The sequence below is a fragment of the Antennarius striatus genome, chromosome 22 (assembly GCF_040054535.1).
Source record: "Antennarius striatus isolate MH-2024 chromosome 22, ASM4005453v1, whole genome shotgun sequence".
NCBI classification, from domain to species: Eukaryota; Metazoa; Chordata; class Actinopteri; order Lophiiformes; family Antennariidae; genus Antennarius; species Antennarius striatus.
This window is the reverse complement of record NC_090797.1, coordinates 8,413,606-8,426,007: the sequence shown is the minus strand read 5'-3', so window position 1 is coordinate 8,426,007 and position 12,402 is coordinate 8,413,606. Positions and strand designations below refer to the sequence as shown.

Sequence of the window (12,402 nt, the reverse complement as noted above, 5' to 3'; positions counted from 1 at the left end):
GCTTTGCTGGCCTTTCCTGAAGCGGTCAGTGAGGATTGGTTTGATAAAGCAGTGCTGGTTAAAATTGAATTTTCAGATTAAAGTCTCACCAAATCCGTCAATTGTGATCAGATATTGGGAATTATCACAAAACCTGCCATACATATTTATAATATACACTAATTAAAAATAGAGATTTATTGGAATCTATGGATCTCAAACTGAACTAAAAGTATGGTAACCATGTTACACAAAGGAATAAATGTGAAATTCAATCGTACAAATGTATTTAATGTTGATTTACAAGAATGACAGGCAAAGATTGGCATCACAGTTAATGTTAATCAGAAAGAGCATTGGTTATTGGCTAGAATATTATAAAACATTAATTTCCTATTGAATAGCATCAAGTGAATTGGTGTGATGGCTATTTGGCTATCACAGACAATCCCAGATGAAGTCTTTAAAGGGGGGCATCACTGGACCCTGATAAAGTGTTTGTGTAGTGCATTATGTGTGTTCATGTGTGTCCCATAATGCACTATGGCTTTGCAGACATGAGGGATTGTGTGGAGCTCTTAGAGCAGCTGCTGCTGCCTGAGCTGCAGCTTCCATTACTTCATCTCAACATCCTCCTTAGTTCCTACAATCGCATCCAGTTTGCCCAAGTGCACATCATACCCACAGGAAGCAAGCTTCTGGATACGATACAGCACAATGTGAGTAGCTAGCTCAAGGATGTTGGGAGATTCCTTAACCTGCTCCACGGTCACCCCAACATCCATAAGGCCTTGGAAACGCCCAACCAAGGTGGGAAAGGAGTAGTGCAAAACAGCCGGGCAGCAGATCACTATTTGCTTAAGTTCATCTTTGGTGCAGGCGAAAGCCTCCTCGACAAAGGCCAATGCCTGCTGCATATTCTCCAACTTCAGCTCCGTGATGGAGGCTCTGAGGCTTGAGACCAGGCTCAAGAGTTCCTGTGTGGTGAAACCCTGCTGCCTCAGGAATCCCAGGCTGTCTCTCCAGGCTTCGGCTGGCTGCAGCAGGATGTAAGGGTTCTGACTGAGGAGCTTCTGCAGCCAGAGGTGCAGGTTGACCTCATCTCCACCGAGATCCAGGTAGGTCTCCCTCAGAATGTGGATGATCTCCTGGTTCCATTCCACTGGTCGACTAAGGCTTTGCGGAGCGCTGCCCATCAGCTTGCCAATGACCCTCCTGCTTAGGCACAGACTCTGGAGGTAAAGGATGTTGGCTCGCTGGTTGCTATGATGAGTTGGTGTGAAAAAAGAAGCTGGGAACTTCTCAACAATGCTCAGTAATTCCAGTTTGTCAGGGCACACCGACTCCCAAAGTTCTCGCTGGACGGCGATTTCTTCAGGCCGGCACAGAACAGCTTCAGGGTGAATTTCCAGGATGCGGATGATCGCTGTCATGTTGGCACCCATGTCTCTCAGCAGGTCAGCTGTCTCAGCCACAAAAGCTGAGCTCTCTGACAAAATCCACCCCTTTAACTTGCGGATCTTTTGAACATCCACCGAGAGTTCACAGAAGGATACCACTATGTGCTGGTTCTCCGGTCTTCTTTTAGGAAAAGTCACCGTGGAGGCAGAGGCAGTCTGAGGAAGGAGGAACCTCATCCTCTGGCAGCAGGTGCACAAGGATGCAGTGGTGACACGTAGCATTTTTGATGGGTGTAGTGTGCCTGTGTGGACAACAAAGAACATTTATATTCAGGGATCTTGGAAGGTAGCACTGAACGAATGACAGGCTTAGACAAAATACAGTGTGACATTAAACGTTGACTGATTCGTACACAATTACACACAGAACAAAGGAATGTTTCAGCCTGTTGTTCCTGTGGAGCTGCAGTATGTCACTGATCGGGCTTGTCTGCTTGTTCAAGGCATGTATGAGGGTTTAAGTTAAAAAAAAAAACACACACACACAAGATGTTTCAATTAAATGCATTAATCCAAGTTAAAAAAAAATAAATATGTGGACCTATATGGTAAGAAGAGAAAACCGGGAATTTTGTTTCCTGTTATAAAGTAAAAGTTGGACATAACAGGAATAATTCAGGTATTCTGGAATTGATACCAGCATGCAGTACATGAGTAAATTCATTTAGAGTCCCACCACCATGTGTGTGAATAAACAAGAGACTGTGTTAAGTTGTTGTGCAACGCATGAATACGTAGTTGTTGTGAACTGGAACAAACATTAGGAACAGCGTGTGCTACAACGCAGTACTCATTTACATATTATGTATGCTCTATACAATATCAGCGTAAAAATACGCACACTGCACACATGGAAATAAAACTAGATGCAGTAACAGCACCAACAATACACACAGGGGGTGTATTATTATATAAAATAAACAATAGCCACTTACTTTATCTGTTTCCTTTGGACATGCAGCAGCAGCTCATCTGGTTACGCCCACTGCTCTCCTTTCATGGGAGGCGGAGCTTTCAGATCAACGTGACACAGCACACGAGTGGCACGTGACTCCCTGCGGACTGGCAGAAGGCGGTGTGTCACATCCAGCCCCGCCTTCCTGACCATTTATGGAACTTAGACGGTAGTGACGTAAATTGACGCGGAAGTCTTTTTCCAAAGCCACATTTAAAAGTTAAATTGTCTGTCAAGCCTCTTCTACGGCAGCGTAGAGCTGCCACACAAAGAAAATAAAAACCGGGACGTATCACGTTATTTCGTGATACGTATCACGTTATTTTGTGATAGTATCACGTTATTTTGTGATACCTATCACGTTATTTTGTGATACGTATCACGTTATTTTGTGATAGTATCACGTAATTTTGTGATACGTATCACGAAATAACGTGATAGGACTTTTTAAAGTGGTTTCATTTACTGTCTGCTGGCCATCAGTAAATCATGGCTCCTTTACATGATGCCATTGAATTATATTTCATGCTTGGCTTGAGACATGGTGAGATTTTACAGTTATTGGGCTCCGTGGATGACATTTATATAAGCATGCGTACCCTAAGACGACACCTGAAAAAGATGGGGCTATACCGGAGGAAAAACGAGTCGGACCCTCTTGAGGGTCGTTCCTCATTGATGAGCTGGAGGGACACGGCCGGCTGCATGGATACAAGCTCCATCATGTCAACATAACATTCATTCATTCATTCATTCATTCATTCATTCATTCATTCATTCATTCATTCATTCATTCATTCATTCATTCATTCATCTTCTAAACCGCTTAATCCGCAAACGCAGGTCGCGGGTCAACATAACATTTTATCACGAAATAACGTGATACTATCACGAAATTCCGAGATACGTATCACGAAATAACGTGATACGTCCCGGTTTTTATTTTCTTGGTGTGGCAGCTCTACGCTTCCGTACTCTTCAGGCTGTATGTTGCAGCTAAATTATAGGCTGACATATAAGAAATTGAATAATAATTTCATATCTGTAAATAAGTTATCCAGTATTTGCTAATTTTTGCTACTCTGGCTAAGGGGAACAGATAATTAACTATTTAGCGTAACCTACCAATTTTTAAACGGAAAACAATAATTGAAATCAATAAATCATTTGCTGTATTCTAAGGACCAGTCAGTCTTTCATTGAATTTTTTTTACATTTTCAAATGATCCTATTTATTCTTTTAATTAACTTAAAATAGGAAAGATGAATACGAAAGTTATTTAAGTTAAAGTCCAGCTGATTCTGTAAAAGTAAATCTCCGTTTGTAACACTGAATGAATACTAATTTGAATTATTTTAGTAACACAGACATTTAGAGCTTCAGAATTGTTCTCGCTTGACATTTGTTCCTCTTTAGCTTATATTCCTAATCAAATCTCAACTGAGCCTATTCTGTCCAATCATAACTGTCACCGATGAAATTATTGAACATTTATTAATTACTATGCATTATTACAGTGGCTATTTATTTTTGTGGTTTTCATTCTTATATTCTGCCCTAATTGGTGAAGACTTGAATACTTGTGTCACATGTCTAGTGTCAATACTGTTTGCAAACTCTGAAGTCGAGTTGGGGTGCCTTGCCTTAAATTTCTAAATCAAATCTGCTTCCAAATAAAGCCACCTCAGCCTGAACCTAAAACAAGAAAAATATAGTTTGAATCAATAATTTGCCATCACTAACGATAAAATCGACGAGGTCATCCCTATTTACGAGTTGAGTACCTTGAAGGAAAGATGAGGGATTGTGTTTCAGTTTCATGTGCACATACTTTGGAACGGTTGTACACACTTTTGTCCACAAGAGGTCGCTGTGTACCCACCTTTGCCTATCGAAGTGTTTCTGCTTCCTTTAATGAACTGCACACACGTTTTATAAAAGGTTTTATTTACTGACTCATTGTGGGAGAAACGCTAATTTTATTGGACGACAACAAATAATAAATTGTTCTGGATGCTATTACTTCTATTTTTAAAAGGAAATCAATTGTTTTTCAACCTCGACAATGTTTTTTTCAGTGTGATGTCAGTTCCATCAAGTTTAATTATAAAAGAACTTTACTGTATCTATTTGTTCGTATCGTACTATGTTGAATAGCAGTGTCACTATTTTTAGCTTTCATTTGTCTCCTTCCTTTACTGATTGACACAGTTGTCCCTTGTCACCAGTAACCAAGGTTGCTTTGATTACACTGCAACCACCTGTTGTCCTCATGTTGTGTATAGACATGTTTTAGTGGAGATCTGGGATGAGACAGTCTCATTTATATTGACATTTGTTTTTGATTTTGTTTTTTAGTCCTTTGAGGCCACAGTGAGTTGGTTTTCTCTTAGTCTGACTTCAAGATTTATATTACTGTAATTTAGCCCTCTGAAGAATTTGTCTTATCCATCACATATGAGTACAGTAGATGTCAGAAACTTCTCAGACTTAATAGAACACCTGTCTTTCCTTGTCAGTCATCTCGTCATTTAAATACTATGGTTTCCACTGAAAGCTCAAGACATGGAAACACAAATTGATGACAACAACCTTTAAATGTTACCACATGGGAGCAATTAAATTTTAATCCACATGGCACTGAAAGCAGAAAGTCTCCAATAACAGGAATGTTTTAATTACATTCCAAAGTGGAGACAAAGCCGGATGAGTAAAGCTCATCTTGAATGTTGTTATACTTATAGATGGTCTTTTGTTGAGGGTGGTGTTGCCTTTCTTTACAGAAATATAACTGTTGCTGTACAGTACAGTACTAATAGTATTTAAGATTCTGTGACTGGCTGTAGTTGTTTGTCCCTCTGTAAATACCACTCTCATTCAAAATTGTAAAATAGTCTGAAGACCAAGGCAAAACACACCTTATTATGTAAATATCAATTTTATAAATGTTCACTAGATATTTGACATCAAGAAATTTTATCTGATCTGAGAGCATTTTCACAATCTAAATCTGGATTGATCTCAGAAAATAGTGGTAGGTGTCGGCACTGCCGAGGCGCCCTTGAGCGAGGCGCCCTTGAGCAAGGCGCCGTTACCCTTTTACAAGTTGCTCATTTGGGGCACACCATGTAGGAGCTGCCCACCACTCTACCTCCCATTGCAAGCTTACAGGCCTCCTTGTGTGTTTGTGTGTGTTACAGGGGCCTGAACATTGAACATATTAATATATATGCATGTGTGTGCACTTAATTTCCTTTCGGGGATCACTATAATATACAAAATTTAAAGAAATTGACTCCTCCTTTGCACTGGACCAATCCCTCCCCCACATTTAATCACAATCCATCAACTGTTGTTGAAGGAAATGACTTAATATAGACAAACACACTTTTTATTTGCGAGACCTGAAAACTTCATGTGTGCTGTACTTCACATTTAAAATTGAAGAAATTCAAAGGGTTTTTTTTCTTTTGCAAAGAAAAGCTGTATTTTTTTTTGCTGCAGCTATTAAACTATTGTGATGTCTTTGTGGCCCGACATCCACAGATCCTTCTTATTTCTGCATCCTCATCACCGTGTCAGAGGCTCAGTACGCCTTTTAAAGTATGGATGTTAATTGTTCAGGATGCTATGACCACAAGCATGTGTGTGCATCTGTTGTGTATCTGAAATAGTCTCTCATCTTGTCCTTACAAAGGAATGATGAGCACTACAGGGTCAGAGTAAAGAGCAGGGGGTAGGGGTGGGGGGGTCTACGGGGGATAAGTGGGGGTGTGTCTGGCTGACAAGACTTGGTGAGGAGAAAATAGATTATTCCATCTGTCTCAAAAGCTATCCTGCTCCTGACTCACACTCTGGAGACTTTGCTCAGCCGGTGGTCACATGGTCAAGCCAGACCCTTAAAACTATTCAAGCCTCCATCCAGCTCCCCTAACCTCTTGTACATTAGACGCCAGCTCATCTTGGTTGTTCAATCTGCCTTCTCTAACGCAGAAAGCCTCTGATATACCACAATGTCAGACACTGAGGAAATTGTAGAGGAGTATGAGGAGGTGGATGAGGAGGAAGAAGTAACTGATGACACAGAGAAGAAAGATGAGAACGAGCAGGGGCAGAAACCACGCCACAAGACAACATATGTGCCAAATATTGCTCCTCCAAAGCTCCCTGATGGCGAGAAGGTGGATTTTGATGACTTGCATCGCAAAAGAGTCGAAAAGGACTTCAACGACCTCCAGACCCTGATTGAGTTGCATTTCTCCAACCGCCAGAAGGAGGAGGAAGAGCTGGTGGAGCTGCGAAATCGCATTGAGCGCCGTCGTTCTGACAGAGCGGAGCAACAGCGGGTTCGCACTGAGCAGGAGCGTGAACGCCAAACACGTCTAGCTGAAGAAAGGACAAGGCGTGAAGAGGAGGCAGCCAAACTGCGTGCTGAGGAGGAAGCAAAGAAGAAGAAGATATTCACCAACAAGTCCTTTGGAGGTTATCTGCAGAAGGTGGACCAGAAGAAGGGCAAAAAACTGACAGCAAGAGAGGAAAAGAAAAAGGCCCTGACGGAGCGCCGGAAGCCGCTCAACATCGACCACCTGAACCAGGAGAAGCTGGAGGAGAAGGCGCAGGATCTCTGGCAATGGCTTCACCAGCTGCACGCTGAAAAGTTTGAGCTGGCTGAAAAGCTCAAGAGGCAGAAGTACGAGATTTACGTCCTCCGAAACCGAGTCAGCGACCACCAGAGGTTCTCCAAAACATCCAAGACGACTCGCGGAGTAAAGGGAAAGTCTGGCTCTTGGAAGTAGGGGTTCCACAGCTGCATACCTGGACGTCCAAGTTCTTTTGGGACAATTTGGTGTCTGTTCCCAAAGTGCATCATAAGTGCTACCCCAGGGGTTTTCAAATATCAGATTGTTCTAACTTTGTCATGCTAGTGTTCACCTATTCAGGCAGTGGAGAAGACTCCATTATTTTTAGTATTCCACAAGAGCATAACATGGTTCTTTTATAATCTTTAACCAATATGTTCACCAGAACAGTTGTAAAGGATTTGTTTTACGTGCGCACAATAATATTTTGAATTATAGTTTAAATATTGTATTGATTCAGTGGCATTTAAATAAGGTGCCAACATTTGATTTATCTGCAATAAATCAAGACAAAAACATCTAGAGTCAAGTGATTTTATTTACATGTTTGTGATCAAATTCACAGTAACTCAAATCAAAGACGCACAACATATGTTTCTGTTCTTTCATATACTGTATAGTGGATAACAAATTGGTTTTTTTTTTGCTCACGTAATTGAATGATGGACAAGGATTTGTCCCTTTGTCAGAGTGTGTGTGTAAGTCTGACAGGTGTTGAACAGCTGACTTTTTAAGGATCTAATTTAGTCTCTGTTTTAAGTCAAAAGACTCAACTGCTCATGCAGAGGTCAAACCTATGACCCCAAGAGTTCACAGAAGCCTGACGGTGGGGTGTTAAACAGCTTCTCAAAACTCTCAATGAACCGATTGTTTCTTGTTGCAATGAAAGATTGCTGTCACCTGAAGAGAAATTAGGATGTGAATTAAGCTAGTAATGCACAGAAAGTTGTGGAACCCCTTATTATTAAAGCCTTGATAAAGATTACTGTGATTATTATGATTACTATGATTTGTATTAGTATAATTACTTTAAAAGAAAAATTACCTGTCTACAAAAGTATTTGAAAATCATAAACATTTCTGCTTCCGTACATTCACTTCACTAAGCTTATCATGAATTCATTCATTCATAGTTTAGATAATTCATAAGACCTTTAAGTACAGCATTAACATTCAGATTACATTTGCAGGATTTTTTTCATATATTGATGGAATCACACTTCACACAATGCCTTTGGTACCAAATGTTTACATTTTGCTTTGAAGAACAGTGTGCTCTTTCATCCACCAAGATAAACTTTCCACTTTCATATTTTGAAAAACAAAATTTAGCCTTAATAAAAGTTGTAATGAGTGAAAATATGTGTTTTAGTGAAAAATTGATTATAGTGAAAAATACTATAATCTTTATTAATTTATATTATTATTTATATTTTCTAATTTCCATTTCATTAACTGGTATTTACAATAGAGATTTTTCATTTTTGTATTCAAATACAAATTTTAAAAGTGGTTTTATTTTGATTTTCTATCCTCTAATAGAAAAATCATAATAACTAAAAACAACAGCAAAAAAAGTGGCTTTGAAATTATGGAATGTCAACTTTTCTCACTACAGCAGGGGCAAAAAAGAGCCACTCATTTAAAACAGTTTAACTAGTAGGTTGTACAGGAGATGTGGGGGGTTGTCTATTTATTTTAAGGTCTTTATGCGACAACCTTCTCTACATAACAAACTCAAGGGTTCCCGGAACAAAGCCAACTTCTTCTAGTGGCTTATTTCTCCTATTTGCTGGCTCTCCTGCTGCTGCTGAACCAAACAGAACCTGCACTGAACAGGATGCTGTTAAAAGACAGGCAACATTTACACAACAGGACCCGTCTTCTCGAGAAGCACAAGTTTAGGTCCACTCTGTTGTCAAAGCGGTTGTTCCACATCGTGCCAAATGGTTGTCAACCAGCTTCCTGTCTCTTCCATCTGCCATCGACACTCCCCGCTATTGGAGTCATCTGAGAATTGCTGCAGCTGACCTTAGTTGTACAGAAAATGTGACCACTGTACTGCTGACCACCTGCTTAGATATGTCCTCTCAGTTGTTCAAATTGCGGCCCATCAGTCAGGTAACTAATAATCCAGGACTCGACTTGCTTCTTCTGGAGCTTCTCCCTTCACAAATGTGAGGCCATAGTTGGACAAATCTTTACAGATAAGGGATGAGTTACTGCCCCAAATGGAGGAGTTCAAGTTCACAAAGAGAATGAAAGACCTATCTGTCAATCAACATTTCTCACTTTTTTCAAAAGGATTTAAACATCCCACACAGTCTTCAGTAGATGGTTTACTCCGTTTCCATGGAGATGCATCTGTTCGCACGGAGCCTCCCTAATGATTCAGTAGTAAAGTTAATATTTGTTCATGGAATTAGAGTCACAAAATCCCAAGTGTCAGCTATAGCTGCAGATACGTGAGGCTTCCTCGGGGTACTGCTACAGGGCCCACCCAAAGGCTCTGAGGCAGACGAGGTCTAACAAGTCTGACACTGTTTGAACTGAGAAATTGTCACACCTCATCTTGGTAATCATATTTTTTTCTAAAAATAGAACCTTTATATAAATTGTGATGAAGCTTTCCCCAGTTTTGGAGCCCCAGTTGCAACCAGAAACTTTTCTACAGGGATAGATGCACGCCTAAGTGCTGCGCTGCTCCAGCTGGGCCTGATGAACTTCGTGAAAAATGTCTTCATTGAAAGTTGTGCAATGCATTGACTAAAATTATATTCTGTGTACTTCATTTTGGTTTGATCTTTTATAGCAAAATTAAATGATTTCCATCACAGACATCATTTTCAGATCTTACCAGAAATAACACTATGAGTAAAGCTCCAATGTATCAAACTTTACCTGGACTATTGAAGGAACTATTCAAGAGAACATTTCTATGAAGTCTCTGAAGTTTGTGAGGTTGCGTTATTCCCTGCCATCAATATAGACAGTAAAACATTTTTTTTTTTAAATCAAGTAACTTTGACACAGCATGTAATGAATTGGAATGCTGGAACATTTGTGGCACTTACGGAATGAATGATTGATTGTATTTGACAGCACAATACAGAGGAAACAAGAAAAGTTTTACTATATTCATCTCTTTTTGACTTTAAAAATGTATCTTCTTTCAACACAAACCTGTTGCTAAAAAGAAATCAACTACTTTTAGATACACTGACTTAAAATGATTGAAATCGCCCCATGAACGCCACACTGCACAAGATAGTACTGTGTTAATAGTGTGATGTCCACTGGATGGAGCTGCAGCTCCAGACTGAAACCAAACAGCTTCTCTTATATTCAACTCTGGAGAAAGTATGTCGCACAACTGTTGCATGCATACCATATATAATTTTGAGTTGATCAAAACTACACGTGAAGTCACAATACACCAGGTTTCTAAATACCACTTTTGTCTGATTTAGTTTGAGGTGATTTCATATGCAAAACCTATTATTACTGAATGTTCAGAAGGAGTAAATGGGTTGAGGAAATGTCAGTGAACTGAGGTGAACATATCAGCTCAAGGTTTGCGAACATTTATGTCCCCTGCAGCTGCTGATTGTTGTTTAGACGGGTAATGCATCTGTAAATACCTTACTGCTGATTTGCTCTCAGGGCAGTAGACATGCAAGTATCACAACCTTTATGCTAACAGGTTACCATAGAGACTGCGATCAGGTTTTTATATCCCCCTCCAGCCTGGACACACACACACACACACACACACACACACACACACACACACACACACACACACACACACACACACACACACACACACACACACACACACACACACACACACACACACACACACACACACACACACACACTTCATCTTAACAATGTGGGTTCTGTATTGACAGTGCTGTGAAATATGCCTGACTTGACAGCGTAGGGATGCTGGTGAATCAATCGAACACCTGCTTGTCTTTAAGGGACACAATGTTCCCCAAACTTTCCTGCTAGGCTTCATTTGATAACAGGTCACTGCTGCTGTTTCACTTTTCAGGTTTGATTGATAGTTGCTTTGCAGTGACTGAGTGGAAAGAAAAAATAAATGCATTTGATGTGATGCAAATAGTAAAAAAAAAACAAAAACAAAGGGGGAGTATGTGTGTTTTCCTAATTATGAAAAAATAAACAATCAGTGACCAATCAATAAGCCTTATGATACTAAATTTCGACCAGTTTGATACAAACTTTAATACAAACTTTTAAAGACATGAAAAATTTCATTTTCTGTGCCGGCGACAGTGTGGAAGATGACCTAAGTAGGCCTCAGGACCTATTCGTCAGTCGTGTGAATAGGGTAAGAGTATTTGGTCTAATGCAAATGGCCTGTAAAAAAACAATAAAATGAAATAAAACAAAGTAATCAAACATAACGTGGCATATTGTACTTTTGATTACACATACACCCTGTGTGTATATGTGAGTATACGTATGTGTAGGAAGCAGATGCATCCTCTTTGGGGGACAATAGATACTCATTACTACCAGCGAGAGAGTAGAGGCTGACAAGTTGTGCTATTGTCTATTGTTTATCATTTCCCACAAATAATCTCGTATTGCCTCTTTCTCAGAATATTGAAAGCAGACAAACAGAACCCAAAGCATTTGTCTGTATTGAGGGCTCACACCATTTAGAAATTGCAGCACAATTATGTTGTTAAATGATTTTATTTGATAAAATGGAGACGTTAAAGCTCCTTGCCCATCCAAATTCACGATACTTGATTGACATCTTTAGTAACTGAGTTGGCTGAGATTTAAAGGAAAGCAGTATTGTCAACCAAGATGTTTCAGCAACAGCAAGATAGATATTCCTAACCTCCTTCATGCCATCATTTACCACAAGTTTTAAAGAGTGAGCAAAACAGGAAAGACTTTCACCTGTTGACCAGACTCATTCTGCACCCTACTCTAAAATCAAGATCATCCTGATTCTCCTCCTCCCTCTCCCTGTCATAGCAATGATGCTGTGATATCTGGACCTTGAAAGCACATTTAATGTTGCAGAATTTTCTGTTGTAATACACCTAGTAGTTTATCTTTTGATGAATTCTATATTTTTCCATTATTTTCTTCAAAAAAATTGCTCTTTGATGCGTATTCCTATAAAACGTCTGTAGTTCAGAAGATAGGACTCAAAGTGTATAGCAACCCTTTGATTTGCAGTAAATCCCTGGCGACATCTTCATGGATGGCTTGTTGCCTTGGCAAACGTACACTGTACACGGTCACCATCTGGGTAAAGGATGCTGTATTAAGGCATGACACGTCTGGTTCTTGATCTCACTTGTACTCCAAGAACCT

General features: G+C 39.9%; 2 protein-coding genes across 2 annotated transcripts; one reads left to right on the top strand and one right to left on the bottom strand.

The window, feature by feature from the left end:
* Nucleotides 1–237: 237 nt before the first annotated feature.
* Nucleotides 238–2,430, bottom strand: LOC137589378 (transcription termination factor 2, mitochondrial-like). The gene is made up of 2 exons (XM_068307102.1): nt 2,375–2,430; nt 238–1,681 (listed from the first exon to the last, which is right to left on the bottom strand). Exon 2 carries the CDS (start codon nt 1,659–1,661, stop codon nt 594–596), a length of 1,068 nt encoding a protein of 355 aa, XP_068163203.1. The 5' UTR covers nt 1,662–1,681; nt 2,375–2,430; the 3' UTR covers nt 238–593.
* Nucleotides 2,431–6,229: 3,799 nt separating this feature from the next.
* Nucleotides 6,230–7,519, top strand: tnnt2c (troponin T2c, cardiac). Its single transcript, XM_068307103.1, has one exon. The coding sequence runs from the start codon at nt 6,409–6,411 to the stop codon at nt 7,189–7,191; it is 783 nt and encodes a 260-aa protein (XP_068163204.1). The 5' UTR covers nt 6,230–6,408; the 3' UTR covers nt 7,192–7,519.
* The last annotated feature ends 4,883 nt before the right edge of the window (nt 7,520–12,402 follow it).

What these genes read in the sequence shown, in the direction of transcription:
- LOC137589378 (XM_068307102.1), bottom strand. Translation starts at nt 1,661, where the DNA reads ATGCTACGTGTCACCACTGCATCCTTGTGCACCTGCTGCCAGAGGATG.
- tnnt2c (XM_068307103.1), top strand. Translation starts at nt 6,409, where the DNA reads ATGTCAGACACTGAGGAAATTGTAGAGGAGTATGAGGAGGTGGATGAG.